The 19,828-nt window shown below is 60.6% G+C and overlaps 7 protein-coding genes across 7 annotated transcripts; 3 read left to right on the top strand and 4 right to left on the bottom strand.

Annotated features, from left to right (window-relative positions):
• Nucleotides 1-114: 114 nt before the first annotated feature.
• Nucleotides 115-1,868, top strand: Q8F55_005183 (uncharacterized protein; the record flags this gene model as incomplete). The annotated part of the gene is made up of 4 exons (XM_069353673.1): nt 115-330; nt 379-664; nt 1,609-1,642; nt 1,685-1,868. The coding sequence occupies 4 exons, from the start codon at nt 115-117 to the stop codon at nt 1,866-1,868; spliced, it is 720 nt and encodes a 239-aa protein (XP_069208315.1).
• A 2,595-nt stretch (nt 1,869-4,463) lies between these two features.
• Nucleotides 4,464-7,856, bottom strand: TEF3 (translational elongation factor EF-1 alpha; the record flags this gene model as incomplete). The annotated part of the gene is made up of 5 exons (XM_069353674.1): nt 4,464-4,471; nt 4,525-4,602; nt 4,655-4,873; nt 4,924-7,609; nt 7,674-7,856. The coding sequence occupies 5 exons, from the start codon at nt 7,854-7,856 to the stop codon at nt 4,464-4,466; spliced, it is 3,174 nt and encodes a 1,057-aa protein (XP_069208316.1).
• A 1,774-nt stretch (nt 7,857-9,630) lies between these two features.
• DPS1 (aspartate--tRNA ligase dps1) lies at nt 9,631-11,522 on the bottom strand (the record flags this gene model as incomplete). The annotated part of the gene is made up of 6 exons (XM_069353675.1): nt 9,631-9,721; nt 9,758-10,066; nt 10,103-10,502; nt 10,560-11,093; nt 11,131-11,223; nt 11,267-11,522. 6 exons carry the CDS (start codon nt 11,520-11,522, stop codon nt 9,631-9,633), a joined length of 1,683 nt encoding a protein of 560 aa, XP_069208317.1.
• Nucleotides 11,523-11,997: 475 nt separating this feature from the next.
• On the top strand, nt 11,998-13,300 carry LYS1 (Saccharopine dehydrogenase; the record flags this gene model as incomplete). Its single annotated transcript, XM_069353676.1, has 4 exons — nt 11,998-12,161; nt 12,217-12,306; nt 12,357-12,764; nt 12,814-13,300. 4 exons carry the CDS (start codon nt 11,998-12,000, stop codon nt 13,298-13,300), a joined length of 1,149 nt encoding a protein of 382 aa, XP_069208318.1.
• A 140-nt stretch (nt 13,301-13,440) lies between these two features.
• Nucleotides 13,441-13,890, bottom strand: Q8F55_005187 (uncharacterized protein; the record flags this gene model as incomplete). Its single annotated transcript, XM_069353677.1, has 3 exons — nt 13,441-13,616; nt 13,682-13,768; nt 13,809-13,890. The coding sequence occupies 3 exons, from the start codon at nt 13,888-13,890 to the stop codon at nt 13,441-13,443; spliced, it is 345 nt and encodes a 114-aa protein (XP_069208319.1).
• Nucleotides 13,891-14,254: 364 nt separating this feature from the next.
• RPS28A (40S ribosomal eS28 domain-containing protein) lies at nt 14,255-15,021 on the bottom strand (the record flags this gene model as incomplete). Its single annotated transcript, XM_069353678.1, has 3 exons — nt 14,255-14,267; nt 14,314-14,462; nt 14,917-15,021. The coding sequence occupies 3 exons, from the start codon at nt 15,019-15,021 to the stop codon at nt 14,255-14,257; spliced, it is 267 nt and encodes an 88-aa protein (XP_069208320.1).
• Nucleotides 15,022-15,420: 399 nt separating this feature from the next.
• On the top strand, nt 15,421-19,794 carry SMC5 (Structural maintenance of chromosomes protein 5; the record flags this gene model as incomplete). Its single annotated transcript, XM_069353679.1, has 21 exons — nt 15,421-15,806; nt 15,845-16,010; nt 16,047-16,273; nt 16,308-16,461; nt 16,502-16,606; nt 16,651-16,796; nt 16,843-16,954; nt 16,992-17,162; nt 17,202-17,323; nt 17,360-17,521; nt 17,663-17,768; nt 17,807-18,080; nt 18,124-18,266; nt 18,306-18,378; nt 18,426-18,550; nt 18,585-18,735; nt 18,775-18,890; nt 18,929-19,045; nt 19,085-19,366; nt 19,419-19,505; nt 19,543-19,794. 21 exons carry the CDS (start codon nt 15,421-15,423, stop codon nt 19,792-19,794), a joined length of 3,477 nt encoding a protein of 1,158 aa, XP_069208321.1.
• Between the last annotated feature and the right edge of the window lie 34 nt (nt 19,795-19,828).

The raw sequence follows: 19,828 nt of genomic DNA on the forward strand, positions 1-19,828 counted from the left end.
CGCGTGCTAGATGTGCACGGCAACGTACGGTACACTGTCATGGCTGGCATTGGGCCACACTTGCCAGACCTGCAAACAGTGCGGACCTACTCGCGAAGCCAGGGGGTGTTCGACATGGCTATTGTTTCTGACCCCAAACGTACCGGTTTCTTCGGCTTCTGGAAGGGGGACGATGGGCCGGATTGCAGCACTATCCCTCTCAGCGCTACGCAGCAGGTGAACTTTGCGACACTCGTGCCCGTCCAGGGTTTCCCATCTCGCCTTGTCAACAGCTACACATCAAATGTCGAGGAGCTGGTTGTGTGCGTGAGCTACAACCCTCGATCTGCGGTGCGTCCGAAGTGGGACGCCACACCTTCGCCACCACCATCCCTCCAGCACGCGACCATCATCTTTCTCGAGACTAGCGATCTACCGGACGAGTATAGGCACCGCGATACCGACCTCCCAGCGTTTCTCGACTGCCTCAGGGATGAGGTTCTCGAACCCTTTCCGGTGCCGGTCACCATTGTCGGCCTGGAGCGTCTGGCAAGCACGGCGGCGTTGCCCCAGAGCTTTGACGAAGCCACCGCCGCTATCAACAGCGTGTGCTGCGACATCTCGTACGTCGCGCTGGATGACTATCGCACCTCGATCGATGGCGAGACCTGGGACCTGTATACCCGTGAGGCGCCAGTCGCAGGGAAGGTGGACTGTGTCAACCTCGGAAATGGTCGGGGAACGGCAGTAGTTAAGATGATGGAGTGGGACCATGACCGGACTTGGTCTAGGTTCGCTCAAAGATGTTCCCCGTGTGACTTTGGTGGTTTCAATCACGGTAAGTCCTTTACAACATACTGACCATTGTATTCCTACTCACACCGTCACGTAGATCCATATGTCGACCCAGCCGACAGGATCCTCAACCCCCCGTTGCCCTCTTATGCTGAATGCAACGCACCAAATTGAGCAGCACCTCGCTACCGACCTGCGCGTGCTCCATGAGGCTAGAGTGGCATTGCTTCAATTGTGACTGGGGCAAGTTGGATGGCGCCCTCGGGTGGCGATTAACGACCCACGCCGAATGTGGCTCCTTGGTGTGGCACTTCAGGAACTGGATTCGACAGCAACATGCATCGAGTTGTGGGCCACCATTATCCTTTCTCATGCCATTCCTGCGCTGTGATCAGGACAAGAACGCAGAGTGAGAGACGAGTACAGGGCCACGAAGCGTAAGGGGGCTCCTGCATCGCCGGTCTATACATACTTCGGCAGAATCGGAGCAGGGAGAGCTCAGCCCCTTCACCTTCCCACGCCATGGTCGCGACACTGGTCCTCGACACTGCCGGTAAGGAGCTAGCAGTGGTGCTAAGCCCATCATACATGTTATGATGGAGGAGGTGATACAAACTATCATCGATATCTGCGCGATCGGCGCGCCAGGCGCATCTGCAATGCACCTCGACGGTCAGCTCCGACACCAAGACTCCCCTACGTGAGGCAAAGAGCTCTGCTGCTGCTGCCTGCTGCTTGCGCAGCGAGATGCCCGACGCCGAGATGTACGTATTGCACAGGGCAACCGCGAAGCCGCCGGCGTTCCCTCGGCTGGACTTGGCCGAGCTCAGGCAGTGGGTGCCCCCAGTTGGTTTGCGCTGCAGCTGCAGTGAGTGGCGAGGCGAAAGTTCATGACCACTTACACCTCCAGCTGGAAACCCGAAACATCCACATCAACGGCGGCAGGGTGGACCAGCTCGCCCAGTACCGTGCCGAGTGCCAAGGCCCCTCATGCCTCGGCGTGGAAATGGCCGACGCCAAGGACCAGGCCATTCTGCCAGCGGTACGGGTACCGCATCCCAGCAATGGGGCGCCAGGGACTTGTGGTGGCGTAGACACAGCCGCCGGGGTAGTGTCGTCCGGCTCATTGAAACTCAGGCTGCACCCCTTCTGAAGGATGTCCGAGAGGTCGTGCGGTCTCCAACGCGAGAAGATGCAAGCCGGCCAAGCTTGGAGGTCGTGGTTCAGTCACAGTGTGCGAGGATTCCTGCATCCAGCTATCTACATAGGCTAGAGAAATGAGCAGGGAAAGAAGTGGGGAGGTAGGCAAGTGGAAGAAATGTCGGATAGAAGAAGGCACAGGAAAGAGGGAATCGGGTCGGTGTTGCGAGGCGGATGAGTGAGGACGGAAAACGAGTGTGTGCGACAGGTGAAGGAGTGAAAAAGGTCGGTTTCGCATCTTGATGTAGTTGGGAGGTGAGACAGCTCACCGCTTCCAACCGCTCTTACTCATTCAAGTCGGCTTGGAGGGAGCCGACTCGGAATTCCAAGGACCAACAGTTGCTTGCTGATGGGACGGCGACGCTGCAGTCGTGACTCCCTCCAGGGACTTCGACTGCTGCCTGGTCCCAAAGTCAGAGAGACTCGCGATCGTGTCCTTGGCCTGGGCCAAGGCTTCGTCGTAATGTCCGGAAGTTGTCCGGAGCCCGACAGAGAAGCCTTCGTTAAACCCTTCGTCGTAGCGGTCGACAACTGAATGCCTCCCCGCGGCAAAGCCTTGGGCGTACAATGGGCTCTTTGTAGGATCGTCGGCGTAAGATTGATCATGGTGAGCTTTGCTGTGGGTCCACCCCGCCGCATATGCTGAATCGAATGCTGAATTGATACTCGCAAGATTCGAGAGCCGCATCTTGGAAACCTCCTCAATCATCTCAGGCGTACGGGCGGCGGCGATGGTGCTGTGTCCGAGGAGGGGAGACCTTGCGAGCTGCGGCACGCCTTGACAGGGAGTGCTCGGCACAAGGCCCTGCCCGCTAGCATCAGGGCTGCTCACGCGTGCAGGTCCTTGGATGCGAGAGTAAGGGTGGTGACGAACGGCCGCAGCGTGGGTGAGGGAGGATGAACCGGTGTTGGTCGACGGCAGAAGGGTGCGAATTGGGCCGTGCGTGTGCTCGGGATCAGGCAGTGTCGATTCACTGGGGACAGGAGAGGATACAGCTGACGGGGCGGGCCGACGCGAAAAGGAAGGCATTGGCTTGTACGGGTGTTGCGTCACCGAGCTCTTGGTGTGGCTGAGGGTGGGAGAGGTCGAAGGAAGCGCCGAGTAGTTCCCACCGAGTGCGCCCCCCCGGTTGATAGTTGGCCAAAATCGACGGCATAAGGTTAGGGTCGTCGACAGTTGTGGCGGGGGATGCGGGGGGTTGCACGGGTGGACGCGAGAAGTCGGGCATTGGCTTGTAAGAGTGAGGGGAGAAGCCACCAGGCGGTGCCCCGTGATCGCTAGCAGAGGGGCCCATGGTGAGTGGATAAGGTGCTGGGAGGAATACAAGCCTGTAAAGTTGTTGTGAGTGGCGAGGGTGGGTGGGCTGAAGCTCGAGAGTGAAGGGGGAAGGGGGAGGGGGGGGGGGGGTGAATGAAGAGAGAGAGAGAGGGAGAGAGATAATGAAAGAGAAGAGAAACAGCAAGTCGGGGGGTTGAGTGCACGTGCAGTCAACCCGACCGCCGCGCGGCGGGTGAGTCATGAGTGGGTTGACGCATGCGCGTCGTCGTGCGACGTGAGTCTGGTTGATTGATCGGCGAAGGCAACACGCGGCGCGACGCGTCGCGCACGGGCCACAAGCGCGTCGTGGGCACCAGGGCAGTGATGCGCCCGCGGCTGTGTCAACAAGCACTTGCTGGGCCCAGGTCGGCGCCAATCACCCCCTGTTCCAAGCACATCATTGTACGGGCTTGCAAGATCGCGGGATCGCTATTGTGCCATGTGCCAGGGCAGTGGATCTGGTGTCTGGCGCGGACGGGGAGGTTGGCCCCACGCCTTCCTCCAAGCACACGGCCACACAGTGCGAGGCACCCGGCGGCCGCCAATTCTCGTTGTATTGCGCGACCGCATGGGATAGAGACCCGGTTCTAGGGTAGCCCCGACGTTCTCACCGAACAAGTCGGTCCATGTTCACGCGGTAAGTATTTCAGTCTCCGAGAGGCATCAGCCGAGGAACACGAGGAGCGAGGTTTTTGCCCCGAGTCTGGATCTGGTTGAGCAGAGGGGGCAGGAAGTCTGAGGTAGGGGGTACACATCATGCCCGCAGCAATGTCCTAGACGGCAGCGACAGCCTGGGGGAGCAACAACATCCTGCCTTGTCGCCCGAAAGGCTCGGCGAGAGCAAGGAAGATTGGGCTGGTGGCAAAATACGACTTGGCCGCCACTACTAAAACTGGCGGACACTTACGTAACGAGGTGTGGCAGAGTGGCATAGAGTGGCACCTCTTTGTGGCACTCATTCTCCTCACCTCCTCGAACTCGAACGACGTGCTCTCCTCTCACTCTTCTTCGAACAAACAGTTACGGGATGGATGCATAAAGCCAGCGAGGCGTATGTGAGCGGCCTTGCGAGCCCAATGCAAGAGAATGAGGGAGTCTACCTAAGGACGCCGGGTATCTATAGTCTACCTTCAAGGACAGAATTTGAAGTCGTTGTCGACGGACGACGGGCTTAGAGCTCTGCGAGGGTGTCAGTTTGCATTCATGGGGTTCTTTAACACGTTGATGCTCGCCTTCGTCCGAAAATACTTCCTCTCCGCGCTTGCGGCGGGCCATGCGGTCCTTCTTGGCCTTGCGGAGCTCAGCGGCGCCTGGGTTTGGGGTCAGCTGGGCCTATGTGGGGTCGACTTGGGTTCGACTTACTCTTCTTCTTCTCCTTCTTGGCCTTGGCGATGGGGTTTCCAAGAGCGTCGTACTCGACCTCGTCGTCACCCTCCTTGGGCTGGTCGATACGGGCACCGGTACCCTGGCCCTCGACCCAGTTGTGGCCCGAGGCGGTAAGGTAACCACCGGACATGGCCCAGACCTCGGTACAGATGGACTCGGAGAACTCCCTGTTGTGGGTGATGATCATGACACCACCTAATGCTTGTTAGATCCACTTCACACTGTTACATTGGTATCGGACTCACCGTCGAAGGCCTTGAGGGCGGCGATAAGAGCGGCAAGCGACTCGCGGTCGAGGTAGTTGGTAGGCTCGTCGAGACAGATGACGTGAGGACGGCGCCAGGTGGCGGCACCAAGAACGACCTTGACCTTCTGGCCACCGGAGAGACCACGCATCGAGTTGTGCGAGACGAACTCGGACTCGAGACCGAAGTCCTCGAAGTGCTTCTCGATCTCGCGACGGACAAGAGGGCGCATGAGACCAAGACGCTGAGCCTCACGGGTGTCGAGCTCAATGACCTTCTTCTCGAAGCCACGCGAGACAAGCTCGTCACGCGAGAGCCACATGTTCTCGGCGGAAGAGAGGCCCTTGAACGAAACCTCGTACTCGTAAGACTGCTTGAGCTTCTTACGGGCAACGAGCTCGTCAATGGTGCGCTTGACACCCTCCTTGACGACGGTGGCACCCTCGGCCATCTTCTTCTTCTCCTCCTCGGTGAGGACACGGGTAGCCTTGCTCAGCTCCTCGAGGTCCTCACCAGTCTGGTAACGCCAGAGCATGTACTCGAGAGGAGTAGAGTCGAGGTGCTGGTCAATGTGGTGGAAAGCGTGCTGGGCAACGTAACCAATGACGAGGTTAGGGTGCTTCCAGACGGAACCGCCCTTGTTGGGCTCAGTCTCGCCGGTAAGGAGCTTGACGAGGGTCGACTTTCCGGAACCGTTGGGACCGAGGACGGCAACACGCGACGAGAGCGAGACCTGGAGGTTGATGTTGTAGAGCTGCTGGACAGGCGAGCCAGGGTACTGGAACGAGACGTCACGCATCTTGAGGAGCGACTTCTCCTTGGTCTTGACACCGTCAAGAAGAGGGGGGTCGGGGAGCTTGAACTGGTAGTCCTCAGCAACGTCGAGCTGGAAGTACGAGCGGGCCTCGGGGACGTGGTTGATGAAGGCCTCGAGGTTGCCGGGGTAGCGCTTGAGCTTGAAGTTGTTGAGGTGGAGGACGTCGGTGATGGTGCGGTTAAGGAAGTCCGAGTCGTGCGAGACCATGATCGAGGTGCAGTGCGTGAGCGAGGTGAGGTAGTCGATGAGCCAAGTCACGTTGATGACGTCGAGATGGTTGGTAGGCTCGTCAAGGAGGAGAATGTCGGCCTTGAAGAGGATGGCACGAGCGAGGGCGAGCTTCATCTTCCAACCACCCGAGAGCGAGCCGATAGCGTGCTTCTGCTTCTCGGCGTCGAAGCCGACCGACTCGAGAGTCGAGCGGATCTCCTTCTCGTCGGCAAGCAGACGCTTGTCGGCAAGAACCCAGTCGATGATGGAGATCGACTCCTCGGAGCCGTCAATGTCGTGCTGGACGTAGAAGGTGCGGACCTGCGACGGGTCGGGGAAGCCCTCGACCTGGTTGGCGACAATGGCGTTCATGAGCGTCGACTTGCCGGTACCGTTGCGGCCAAGGAGACCGTAACGGTGGCCACGCTTGAGGCGGAGGTTGGCGTGGTGGAGCAGGATCTTGGCACCGTAGGCAAGGTTGAACTGGTCAATGTTGCAGAGGTCCTCACCCTCCTCCTCGTCGTCGAACTTGATGTCGTCGGTGGTCTCCTCGTCGGCCTTCTTCTGGAGAACCTCGCGGACAGCGGGGAGGACGTCGAAGGACGTGGCGAGCTTGAGGTACTGGGGAACAGTAGCCTCCCAGAGCGACTGAGTGTAGTCGTGGGCGTTGACGAGCGACGCGGCGAGGACACCGGCGTAGGCAATGGCGGGGTTGGCGGCGTCAACGTCGGGGCCGCCCGACGCCTTGATGGCGGCAACAAAGTCGGCAGCGAGCGAAGGGCCCTCGGCGACACGGAGAGGGGGGAGGTCGGTACCGTCCGACTCAGCGGGGACCTTGCCGATGCGGCGGAGGGTAGCAATGGCGCGGTTGGCGACCGAGCGGGCCTCGGGGTCGGCAATGGTCTCGGCCGTCTTGATAAGACGGGGGAGGAGCTGGGGAAGGAAGGGGCGGACAGTGTACTCCGAGTCGACAAGCTTGGACATGTTGTCGGTGATAACGGCGACCTTACGCTTGGTAGCGGTGGGGCGCTCATCGAGACCACGGATGAGCAGGGGCGCGATGAGGGAGATGGTGGGGGCAGTAACCTCGGAAACGAAGGTGGTGGCGGAGAGCAAGACAATGGTCTTGGGGACCTCCTCAATGGGGTTAAGGAGCGACTTGACAAGGGCAGGAATGAACTTCTCAATGTCCTTGTTCTGGACGAGCTTGGTGGCCTTCTCGAGGGTAGTCTTGGCAGCCTTCTTGACGTCCGACTTGGTGTCCCAAACGGCACCGGCGAGGACGGGGACAAGGTCGGGCATGGCACGGCCCATCTGCTCAGGGTCCGACTTGATCATCTGCTGGAGGATGAGAAGCGAGTTGGACTTGACCTGCCACTTGCCGGCAGTCTGGATCTGGGTAAGAAGAGTGGGGAGAAGGACCGAGGTAGCGGCACCGTTCATGGCCTCAACAATGGCCTTGACGGCGGCGACAGCCTGGGGAGCGACAATCTTCTGGTCCTTGTCGCCGAAAGCCTCGACGAGAGCAGGGAAGATGGTGCCGGTGGCCGACGAGACGACGTAGGGCTCGAGGTAGATGCCAGCACCGTTCTCGATGAGGGTCGAGATGGCGCCGGCAGCGTTGGCACGAACCTCGGGGGACTTCTTGTCGACGAGGGCCTAATTCATTGTGTCAGTCGGGAATTCAACAACGGAGGCAGAAAATCTTCCGCTCGCCACTCACCTTGACGATAGCGTCGGTGAAGCCAATCTGGCCGAGGAACTCGACGCCCTCCTTCTTAACGGCGGCGGCGAGGGCGACCTGGGCCTCGGTGGCGGCGGCCTTGTCGGCAACGACAATCGAAGCCAGGTCAAAGGCGCCAGCCTTGGCACCGGAAGCGGCGGCGGTAGCAGCGGGGGCCATCATTGAAAATCTGTCGTCGGGTTAGCCGGGCAGCTAGGTGGGAGTGTGTGGCGGCGGCGTTCGACGCCCGCGCCACCAGAGCGAGTCGTGCGCTCCAGTCGCGGTAGTCGTCGCCGGCCACGGTCGAGGCTCACCTATAGATATCGAAAGGTGGGGGGGAAAGATGAGTCTATAGTCTTTTTGGTCTTTTCAGAGGGGTTTTCTCTGGGGGACGCGTAGAAGCGTTTTTCTTTGCTTTTTTCGTGGGAGGGTAGGCGGATTCAAGGATGAGAGCGTGCAGCCTTGTGGGCAATGCAAACGTCTATTATGGGTCGGGGTGTTAGGGGAGGATGGAGGGGGAGAGGGGTTGGGGGGGTTGTTGGAAAGAGAAAAGGGAGTAGGCCGGTGGGGCGTTGAAGAGTCTTTAACGGGCCGTGGCCCAATGGCAGCAAAATGGATGCATCCGTTGGGCAGCTTGGTCGGCCTCAGGGAAAAAATTGCAGGCTTCGCTGGGCGGCCGAGGCAAACGGGGGCAGAAAAAAAATTGAACGGGGGTGGCGGCTGGGTGGGCGGCGGGTGAGCGCTGGCGGCGGCTGGCGACGGGCGACGACGAGCAGTGCGTGAGATTCATTCACCGCTGGGCGGGCTGGCGCATCCCACCACGACGCGCGGGAGTATTATGTGCACAATCCGGCGGTGACCGACTGCAGCCACAGCCAGGCCAGGTAACGCCGGTAGTTCCGACACCAAGTCACCCAGGCAGGCCACCCGCATGCGTCGTCGGTGGCACACTGGCGCAGGCGGAGCTCCTCGGGGACCTCGGGTCGCATACCGGCCACTACATCGCCACTCTACCCCCACCACCGTTGCCTCAGACGTCACGGGCTGCCTCTTGCGCTGGGGTTGTGCCAACGTCATTCCGACGCCCCACGGCGCGCCCAAGATAAGCCGGGCGGCGGCTGGGTGCGGTGCGTTGCGAGCTGGTGCGCTGCTCGGCCGCGCGGGAGACGCGCCCAATTCAGCGCTGCGGCACCCGAAGACTCGAGCAATTCCCGGCGGGCGTGTGCGCGCCGCTCAATCGAAGCCAAGAAGCCTGCCTGCCTCGTTTGCCACCCACTTGCTTAGCAAGGCCCGAGGTCCCAAAATTTACGCTCGCCGCCGCGCTCGCGCTCGCCGTGGCACCGCGGTGACGACGCGGCGGGGGCGCCGATGAAACAAGTCGAGCGCGTCGCGCACGTTCGAGGCAGCTGTGGGCTGTGAGCGTGGGTTGGGCTCACTGGGCTGCAGTGGTTTGTTTGTGGCCGTTGCGCCGTGAGACGCTGGCGAGCAGCGGTGCGTCCCTGGGCACGCGTTGTTTGTTCCACCGTTCGCAGCGTTAGCACTATTGATCGTCGTCGAGCTCGCTTCCCCTCGCCCTCGCCCCTCGCCTCCGAGCAGCGCAAGGCTGTACCGATGGGCTCGACGGGACGCTTCTGCTGTGAGCGCTTCTGCTGTGAGCACCGCGTCAGTGTGCCGTCCCGGGGCAGGCGGTGGCGCTGCCCGCTCGCACGATCTGGTCGTGTGTGCGGGGAACAACCCGTGAACGCCGGAGCTTCCAAGCTGACGAGTCTTGTTCCTTCCGATAGTGGCGATCACCCAAGACCAGGTTAGTACCTCGCTTGTTGCCGCGCTGGCCGATTACCATAACTCATCTGCATGAGGCAAGCAGGCAGTGCTAACTGTGGCAGACCACTGGTGTGGCCTTTTGTGACTCTCTAAGCCATATGTACCTCCTCCAATGCGACTATGCAGGACGCGCTCAAGGCCTCAGGCGGGCAGGGTCACGGGGGAACAAGCTTCCCCTGCGAATGTTCTGCAGGTTGAGGTAGAAGAAGAGGACACGCTCGAGACTGGACGTCAGCAACACTTCTCCATCCCCGACTCACCCAATACCACCACCACCGTGGGGGGGAGCACCGAGACGGAAGGCCGAGACGTAGTCCTCGAGCGAGGCCGGGTCCGCGCCGAGCTCCTTGATGCGCTGAACCAGGAAGTTGGGGTCGTGGATACGCTGGGCACCCGAGAGGATCTCCTCGCCGCGCATGAAGAAGTCGTACGAGTTGGAGACGGTGGGGTCGGTGGGGTCGGGCATGGTGTAGAAGGGACGGATGGCAAGGGGGAACTTGTCGACGATAAAGTAGTCGGTGTTGTACTTCTCCTTGATGAGCTTGCCGAGGAAGCGCTCGTTCTCAGTGCTGATAGTCAGTTAAGCGCCACGGCGTTTCACCCACCTCAGGTCCTCCTGGTCGCCCAGAGGGTTGCCCTCGCCGTCCTTGGCGCCGGCGTCCTGGAGCATCTTGACGACCTCCTTGTGCGAGAGACGGAGCGTCTTCTCGAGGTAGGTAAACTTCTCGCAGGGGAACTGCTTGCGGACGGCCTCAATCTCCTTCTCAAACTTGGCCTCGAGGCCCTTGAAGATGGAGATGAGGAGGTTGTCGAGGACGTCGACAACCTCGTGGTAGTGCTCGGTGATGGCCATCTCGAGATCAAGACCGTTGAACTCGGTCAAGTGGCGGTAAGTGTTCGAGTTCTCGGCACGGAAGACGGGACCGATCTCGTACACCTTGCCAAAGTCGGCAGCAATGCACATCTGCTTGGCGAGCTGGGGCGACTGGGCCAGGAAGGCGGTCTCTGCGGAGCGTCAGTGAAGTGCAACGCGGCTCGAGCCTCGCCCCGTCCCCCACGTACCCTTGAAGTACTGCACCTTGAAGACCGAAGCACCTGACTCGGTAGCCGCACCCTGGAGCTTGGGCGAGTGGATCTCGATAAAGTCCTCAGAGTTGAGGTGGTCGCGGAAGAGCTGGCAGATGCCCGACTGGATGCGGAAGATGGCCTGGTTGGCAGGGGTGCGGAGGTCGAGGACACGGTTGTCAAGACGGGTGGGGAGCGAGACCTTGGAGAACTGGAGGCCCTCCTTCTCGCCCTTCTCAATGTCGGCCTCGGAGCGCGACGCGTCCTCAATCGTGAAGGGGAGGGGCTCGGCCTCGACAAGCGTGTGGAGCTTGTAGATTCCGACCTCGTAGTTCTGGATGGTGCACGACTTGACCTCGGCCTTCTTGATCACACCCTCGACGACGACAATCGACTCGGCGGGGATCTGCTGCGCGTACTTGAGCATCTGCTTGGACACCTGGTGGGGGTCGTCCTCCTTGGTCGAGGCGACGAGGACACCCTGCAGCGTCTCGATCTGCTGACGGAGCTGGAGGAAGACAATCTTGGCACCTGGGCGTGAGCACTGGCACGGTGCTGCCAAACTCACCCTGAGGACGCATGTTGTGCAGACGGGCACGGAAGACGACCTCCTTGCCGACGTCGGCGTCGGTGAGCTTGTCAAACGAGAGCCACTCGCGGCCTGAGCAGTTAGCTACGGCGCTATCCAAGCCCGGGCTACTCACCGAGGCGCTCCTGCGACTGGTGGAGAGGAAGCTTGCCATAGTTCTGGGCAGCGTTGTCGACCGAGGCGGCGGCCTCGCGCTTCTTCTTCTCCTCCTCCTCGCGAGCAGCGCGCTCGGCGGCCTTCTTGGCCTTTTCGGCCGCCTTGGCCTGCTTCTTGAGCTCGGACTTGCTCGGGCCGGCGGCGGCCTCACCCTCGGCGGGGGCAGCGACGGGGACCTCGGCAGCGGGGGCAGGGGGCTGGGTGGGCTCGGACATGATGTGCGATGATGTGGAGCGATGTGGCAGCGGTCGCTGACTTTGTGCTCGGCGCTGGTCGTTGCAGTGGACGACCTTTCGAGATTGAATCGGCTCGGTCCGTGCGAAGATTAATGAGTCACAAATTGAATTACGAGTTAGAACCACGTGGGAGAGTGATAATAAGGCGCCTGGCGCGCCTGGCTCGGCTGGGCTCGCCGTCGCGCCGTCGCCCACCCGCCCCGCGCCGGTCGCTCCGACGAGCCGGCTCTGTGACGGCCCTGGGCCATCGAGTCGGAGTCACTTTATGGAGAAGGCCGATAGGTCCACGACTTTTGTCCACCACCAGGCCAGTCATAGACATCGGTCTTTGCTCTCACAACTCACCCTTTATCTTCAACTGTCCGGCACAGCGGAATAGTCGACAGCTAAAAGCATAGCCAACGCTTGCACGTTCTCCCAACCTCCCCACCCCAAACCCCCCCAACTAGCTACAATGTCCGCCCAGAAGCAGCCCATCTGGCTTCGTTGCGAGAAGAAGCCCCTCGAGCACCGCTCGGCGCTTACCCCCACCACGGCCAAGACGCTCCTCGACAGCGGCTTTGACGTCTACGTCGAGAAGGACCCCCAGCGTATCTTTGACGACGCCGAGTTTGAGGCGTGAGTGGGGGCTGCGCTTGCTCGGCCATGTTGCTATAGCCGCTGACACACCCAGCGTCGGCTGCAAGATTGTCGAGCACAACTCGTGGCCCCAGGCCCCCGTCGAGATCCCCATCATCGGCCTCAAGGAGCTCCCCGAGTCGACGTGAGTTGAAGAAATGTTGCCGCGCACAGACCCCCGCTGACTCGCCCCAGCGAGCCCCTCCCCCACACCCACATCCAGTTCGCCCACTGCTACAAGGAGCAGGGTGGCTGGAACGACGTGCTCCGCCGCTTCGCGCAGGGCAAGGGCACCCTCTACGACCTCGAGTTCCTCGAGGACCCCGAGACGCGCCGCCGTGTCGCCGCGTTCGGCTTCTACGCTGGCTTTGCCGGCGCCGCCGCCGGTGCGCTCGCTCTCGCTGCCCAGCAGACCGAGGGCGGCAAGGGTGTCCTCAAGGACCTCAAGCCCTACCCCAACGAGGACGCCATGATCGCCCACGTTCGTGCTCAGCTCGAGACTGTCAAGGGCGGCATTGAGAACGTCAAGGCGCTCGTCATCGGTGCTCTCGGCCGCTGTGGCTCGGGCGCCGTCGACCTCTTCCGCAAGGTCGGCCTCAAGGAGTGAGTCGGGCAGCTGTGCGTGTAGGTCATGAGAGCTGACACTTGCCAGGGACAACATTGTCAAGTGGGACATGGCCGAGACTGCCAAGGGCGGCCCCTTCCAGGAGATTCTCGACGTCGACATCTTCGTCAACTGCATCTACCTCTCCAAGCCCATCCCCAAGTTTGTCACGTCCGACTCGATCGCCGCTGCCGGTGAGGACCGCCGCCTCTCGGTCGTTGTCGACGTCTCGTGCGACACGACCAACCCCCACAACCCCATCCCCATCTACTCGATCAACACGTCGTTCCCCGAGCCCACGGTCGAGGTCGACACCAAGGGCGTCGGCAAGCGCGTCACCGTCATCTCGATCGACCACCTCCCTACTCTGCTTCCTCGTGAGGCTTCGGAGCAGTTCTCCAAGGACCTGCTCCCCACCATCCTCCAGCTTCCCCAGCGCGCGACCGCGCCGGTCTGGACCAACGCCGAGAAGCTCTTCAAGGAGAAGCTCGCCGAGGCTGCCAAGGAGGACGAGCGTCTCGGCATCAAGGCCTAGGCGCAGCCTAGGTGCTAGTGTTGCATCGTTGTAGATTATGCAAGGGATAGATGTGTGCGAGCACGCGCGGTGAACACTCGCGGCAGCGGGTGTGAGCGCGGCGTGAATGACAGTTGCAAGCAGTCTGAAGTGACAAGACCTCACGGCAGAGGCAAGTATGCGGCCCTGCGCGCCTCCTCGTCCTCCGACAGCCGCCAAGCAGTCCACTCGACCCCCGCGCCGGGGGGCAGCGCGCCGTCCGCCGGCGCCGGGAGAGAGTGTACGCGCGCGCGGTGGGCGTTGAGCGCCGCGAGCGAGGGGTGGAGGTGGGGCCGGTCTGGCGCCGTCAGCCGGCGTCCCGTCGTGGCAGCGGCAGGGGGAGCGGCAGGGGCAGGGACCTACCGTCAAGAAGGCAGAGGAAGATGCCCATGCGCCCCGGGTCCGACTCTGCGCCGGGGAGCGACGCGAGCGCCGAGGGCGCTGTGCGGACTGCTGTCAGCTGGTCAACCCTTCCCTTTCGGGGCCTCACAGTCGGGCAGGACGGCGGTCGGCGTCAGCTCGGGCGGCGGGGCCCAGGCGGCTGGGGGTGGCGTGGTGCCCGCCGAGGCCATTGGCACGTCTTCTGGTTGTGCGGTCATGCCGCGGACATGTGTGGGAGACTGGACAACAGAGGACTGGGAGACAACACGACGCCGACAACACGGAGGCTTGGGCGTGGTGGAGGGGTGGTTGGCCAGGCACTCCTGACTCGGACTCGGCGGCAATCCTGCACTGAGAAAACGCGACGACACAACCACGACCATGGAACAACGACGTGCAACGACGACCTGCAACCCGCGACCACTCCGCGCCGCTCGCTGCGCTCGCGCCTCGACGCAATGCTAAAGCCGGATCACATCGCCTCCTTGGAGGCATGAGAGACTACCACGCCAGTGTACAGTACACTCTACATCAAACCCCGTTACATCAGGCGGCTTAACGGAGGCGGCTGGGCGAGTCAGTAGTGCCCTTGTGTCCCACGCCGCGCGACTCACCGGGCCTCACGCTCCGACTCGAGGAGGGCGAGGATGTCGTTGACACGGACGGGGCCCTTGACGTTGCGGATGATCGAACGCGAGGTGTCGTCCATGAACTCGACGCGGACCTGGGTAACACCACCACGCGAGCCAGTGCGGCCGAGGACCTGTTAGGGGAGCGCGGGGAGCGAGTGCGATGGCGAGAGTAGGCGATGAGGCGAGGGACAGTTCGAGAAGAGGAGCACAGGTCAGCAATTGTCACGACGATCGGCAGAATCCCTCCGGCTCCCACAACATCCAGGCTCGGGCTCTGCGCACGACGTCGACGGGATGGGCGGGACAAGGCTGGGCGGTCGTCTCGCCGACGACGAGTGGACACGCAGTCGTGGTCGAACATGTCCGTCGTCGGTCGAGTCGGTCCTTCCAAGCCTTGTCGGTCCGTTCCAGTGTCTCGCGTGCGCATCGAGCAGCCGTTCGCCGTAGCCAGCGGTCGGCCTGGACCAGCCCAATCCCTCCCCTCTCCATCCTCCTCCCTTCTCGACCCAGTCCCAGCGGCCGACCCCTCCTCCATCCCTTGCCACCTCCAACTCGAACGCCAACTCGATCTCGAACGAAACGCACCTTGAGGACACGAGCGAGCTTGACGGGGGTCTTGGAAGCGGCGGACTCCTGCGGGACGTTAGTTTTCCCCTCTCCGCGCTCGTTCGTGTCGACGCTACGCACCATTTTTGATGTGTTGACGGTTGGAACTGGTCAAGTGTCGATGAAGGTCTTGCAGATGGAGAGCGCCGCCGCCGTGCAGGGCTGCACCCGGCGCCCAGCAGCACCAAGCCTCACCGCCGTCCTGCCAGCAACCAGACGCAGGAGCATCCTCAACAGCGGCATCAAAACGACCAGCGAAAACATATCGCCGCAGCTCGGAAATTTCGTGTGGCAGATGGGGGTCGATAATGCCACGTCACGCAAGCAGGCGGAATCAAACAGATCAATCCGTGCCTGGCGTCCCAACGCGTCGCGCCTGGGTTGAGGTCATCTGTTGACAACAAGCGCGCTCGCTGGGTGGAGGAACCAAACGTCGACTCTTCTCATCATCCTCATCTTGCCACCTGCAGTCAGCAACGCCCCATGCCACCTAGACGGGCGACGACGAGGAACAAGCGGCGAGTGGCCGACTCGGACGACGACAGCAGCGACCATGCCGAGTCGTCCCAGCGGCCATCAGGCAGCAACAACAAACGCCAGCGCTTAGCCGACGCCGACGAGGAAGACGAAGAGGATGTCGAAGACGACGTCGTCGAGCTGATCTCAGAGGACGAGGAGGTCAAGACTCGGACACGTAACAAGGGGAAGAGGCGCGCTGTGTCGCCCGACGAGGACGAGGAGGACGAGGAGGACGAGGAGGACCGGGACCGGGACGAGTCCGAGCCCGAGTCCGAGGGCGAGGAAGGTGGCGAGGCGGAAGCCAACGGGCATGGAGGTTTGCGCCTGCAGATGCAGCGTGACGAAGATGGGTGGGTATGCACGTGTTTCACAGCTCACCCATGCCCAGCTTTACCCCCGGCGCCATCGTCCGCATCAAGATGCGCAACTTCATGACATACGACTTTGTCGAGTTCAACCCGGGGCCCAAGTTGAACATGATCTTGGGCCCCAACGGCACTGGAAAGAGTTCGATCGCCGCCGCTATTGTGATCGGCCTCGGCTTCCCTCCCAAGGTGAGTGGCTGCTCGTTTCAGCTGAGCTGACTCCAGACCATGGGCCGCGCGACAGACATTAAGTCCTACGTCAAGCAGGGCGCTGAGGTGGCCGAGACGGAGATCGAGCTCAAGGGCCAGATTGGGACACCCAACCTCGTCATCTGGTGCCGCTTCAGCCGTGACAGCAACAAGTGCGAGTTCAAGCTGAACGGGCGCCCCACGCCCCATAAGAAGATCCACGACGTAGTTGCCAGCTTTGACGTCCAGGCTACGAACCTCTGGTGAGCTCCACTGTCAGAACCCCGCTCACGCCAGCTCCTTCCTTCCCCAGGACAAGGTCAGCGACTTTGCCAAGATGAACTCGACCTATGTCCTCAAGGAGACAATGTTGGCCGCCGGTGACAGTCGCATGACGAAGTGGCACGAAAAGCTCATCACGCGCGGTGATGCAGCCAAGGATGTGGACGGCGTGCGTAGCCCGGCACCTAATGGTTCTGACTCTCGCACAGGAGCTGGCTACGAACATGCAGAAGCGAGATCAACTCCAAGCTCAGGTCACTGAGCTCGCACCAGAGGTTCGCTACTACGAACGGCGTCAGGAGCTGGAGTTTGAGGTGGGTCTATGATCCTGCCAGCGGCTCCACGCTAACCATACCAGCGCGCAGTTCTGAGACTTCTGGTTATGGTCTCGGAAGTGCGCGAGCTCCAAAAGGCCACGTCTGTCGAGAAGAAGAGGAAAGACAAGGCCAAGCGGAACCACGACGCTATCGACGAGAAGCAATCTGGCTTCAAGGATCTGATGAAGTGTGTATATTGTGTACCATTGCTACCCCCGCTGACCTTGGACCAGATCTCAGAAGCGGAAACAGGAGAGCTTGAGTGAGAGCGTCGAGAAGGAGCGGGTTAAACTTGAGATTGGTCACCGTGATCTGCGCAAGGCAAAGGAGGATTATCGGGCAGCCGTGAGTCTCCTCGTGCGCAACATCCGCTGACCCGCAGGAACGAGAGTCAAAGGAGCTGGAAGCCAAACTGCGTTCAATTGGATCCGAGACCCGGAAATGGGAGCAGGAAAAGCAGCGCCTCGAAGCCAGAATCGCAGACAACAAGGCCATCCTTGAGTCTCCTCAGGCCGACGTAACAACCCAGCTTGAGCTCCTTGCCCAGCAGAAGGTAGGCGATATCGCGCGGCTGGTTTCTGATAGGAAACAGAAAGAGAGGCTGGCGAAAGTGCGACCACTCGAGCAAAAGAAGGAAGAGGCTGTGGCAAAGCACCGACAGCTTACACGGGACGCTGAACAGATCAACCGCGAGATTGCCGATATCGAGGACCAGTAAGCCGCGATGGCTGATTAGTACTGACAGGCCAGGAAGAAGAAGCTCTCGTCCATCGACCTCCAGCGAAAACAAAGGGCGTTCAAGTACGACCCATCGATCCAATATGTGTGCCAGTGGCTCGACAAGAACCAGGACAAGCTCAAGGGCAAAGTCTGCTTGCCTCCTATGATCAGCGCCAATGTGGCCGACAAGCGGTATGCTTGGATGGTTGAAGCCTGTACAACAGCCAACCAGAGGAAGGCAAGTGCAGTGCTCTGGTCTGGCTAACATCATTAGACGTTCATCTGTCAAAATGAAGAAGACTACAGGACTTTGTTGAACTTGAACGGTGTCAGGTTCTCGCCAGAACCAGGAAAGAACGTCAAAGTTGGCATCCACTTAGCAACAGTCAACGTCACTGAGGAGTCTGCAAACCCGCAACGCCCTTGCTCGCAGGAACAGGTACGTCCATTCGCAGCCGGTAGAGTGCTAACAACTAGCTGCAAGCCCTGGGCTTCGATGGGTGGGCCATCGACTTTGTTGAAGCCGATGCTGCCGTGATCACCTTCCTTTGCGAGTACGCCAAGATGCACCGCTCGGCCCTCACCCTACGTGACGGAACCCGCATTGCCTCAGACAATGTGGCTCAGGCCGGTATCACTTCGTGGGTGACCAAGACGGATTCGAACCGCGCCAGTCGCTCCGTGTACGGCACGCGCGCCTACCAGATCACCAGTAATCCTCCACGCCCCGCGGTGGCTTTCAACTTGTCAGGTAGGCCCAGAGTTGCGCCACCGACATACTAACACTATTCAAGTCGATGTCGAGGCTATCAACAAGATCGCGGACAACGCCGCCAAGCTGCGGCGACAGCTGAACGAGATTGAGCGACCAACTGCGAAGGCCAAGCTGGACTCCGATCAGTGTATCGCCGAGGTGAACGCACTGCGCAGCGAACTTGTGAGTACCCGAGCTTGGGCTCGTGCTGACTGGGAAAAGGCAGAGGCAAATCAGAAGATGGATAGACTTCAAAGAGAGGCCCGCAAGTACGACACGGCCCGCATTGAAATCAGTCAGTCATGCCGCGCAGCAGAAGGGCCTGCTTGCTGATAGCCTAAGATATGGCTCAAAAGAAGCTCGATGAGCTGCAAAACAAGCCATCACCCGAGGTCAGGAAGAACAAGATCCAAAAGGCGTTGCTTGAGCAGGTTGAGGACCGCAAGAAGGCATACGCAAAGTTCCAGGTAGGAGTGGGGGAGAGACCTCGCTGACGTGAAGCGCAAATGTATGCAGACTGACTCGGATGTCGACAATCTGTTCAAAGCCACATTCCAGGCAACTAAGGCTGCAGCCAACGTGCGGGAGCTTCAGGCGGTTGCCAAAAAGCTAGAGGAGAAAGCAGAAGCCTCCTTCCAAACCGTTGAGGAAGGTGTGTACCGCATCCGAGGTCCCAGGCTAATTCATGTAGCGAATGCCAGATACAGACACGCCAAGGCCAAGTCTGAGCGCAAGCTGGACGAGTTCACGGACCTTACAAACGGACAGCCGGCCCCGATCAAACGCGAAGTCAAACGGCGATGTGACGTGAGCGAAGCTCGTATGGACGGAAACTGACAGTGCAGGACCCCGAGGCTACGGCACAAGCCAAGAACGCTTTGGTCGTTGTGGAAACCGACCTGGAAATGGCCGTTGGTGTCACAGACGACGTCATTAATCGTCACAGGCGCCTGTCTGCCGAGGTGAGCACCGTGACCATGTAGTAATGCTGAACGGTGTAGTTGCATGAGCGGGAACAGAAGGTCAAGGAGCAACAGTCGAAGCTTGCCCAGCTGCGTAGCGACATCGACTCGATTTTGGCCAAGTTCAACCCGGCTCTCGATACACTGGTAGACAGTGTAAGCACCAGGTTCTCCAACGCGTTCCAAGCTCTCGGATGCACTGGCGAAGTTCGAATGAATCGCGTGGAAGGCGACTACTCGGAGTGGGGTATCCAGATTCTCGTCAGCTATCGAGATGAGCAGGAGCTCGAGGTGTTGACTGCCAGTCGCCAATCCGGTGGAGTGAGTGTGGCAGACGTGGCAGTGGATGGCCAGCAGCTAACCACGGACGCAGGAACGATCGCTCGCCACCGTGACGTATCTGATGAGTCTTGGCGAAATGTCTCGCACGCCATTCTCACTCGTGGACGAGATCAACCAGGTGGGCGCCTTCCCCTCTTCAAACACTGACCCACCAGGGCATGGACGCTAGGGCTGAGCGTGCCGTTCACAATCAGATGGTCAAGGTGGCGTGCAGCGAGGCTGCCGGTCAATACTTCCTCATCACACCCAAGCTCCTTACCGACCTCAAGTACGACCGGGCCATGAAGGTTCTCGTCGTCAACAACGGAGTCGGCATCCCGGCCCCCTCCAAAGACAAAGCTCGCAGCTTCGGCCCGCTCGCAGCCGCGCTCGACCGTTACAAGCGTCACCACGGCATCACAGCCTGAGCGCTCTTTACGTTGTACTATGTCATGCATGATG

The sequence above is a fragment of the Vanrija albida genome (assembly GCF_041260175.1).
Source record: "Vanrija albida strain AlHP1 chromosome Unknown contig_4, whole genome shotgun sequence".
Classification (NCBI taxonomy): Eukaryota; Fungi; Basidiomycota; class Tremellomycetes; order Trichosporonales; family Trichosporonaceae; genus Vanrija; species Vanrija albida.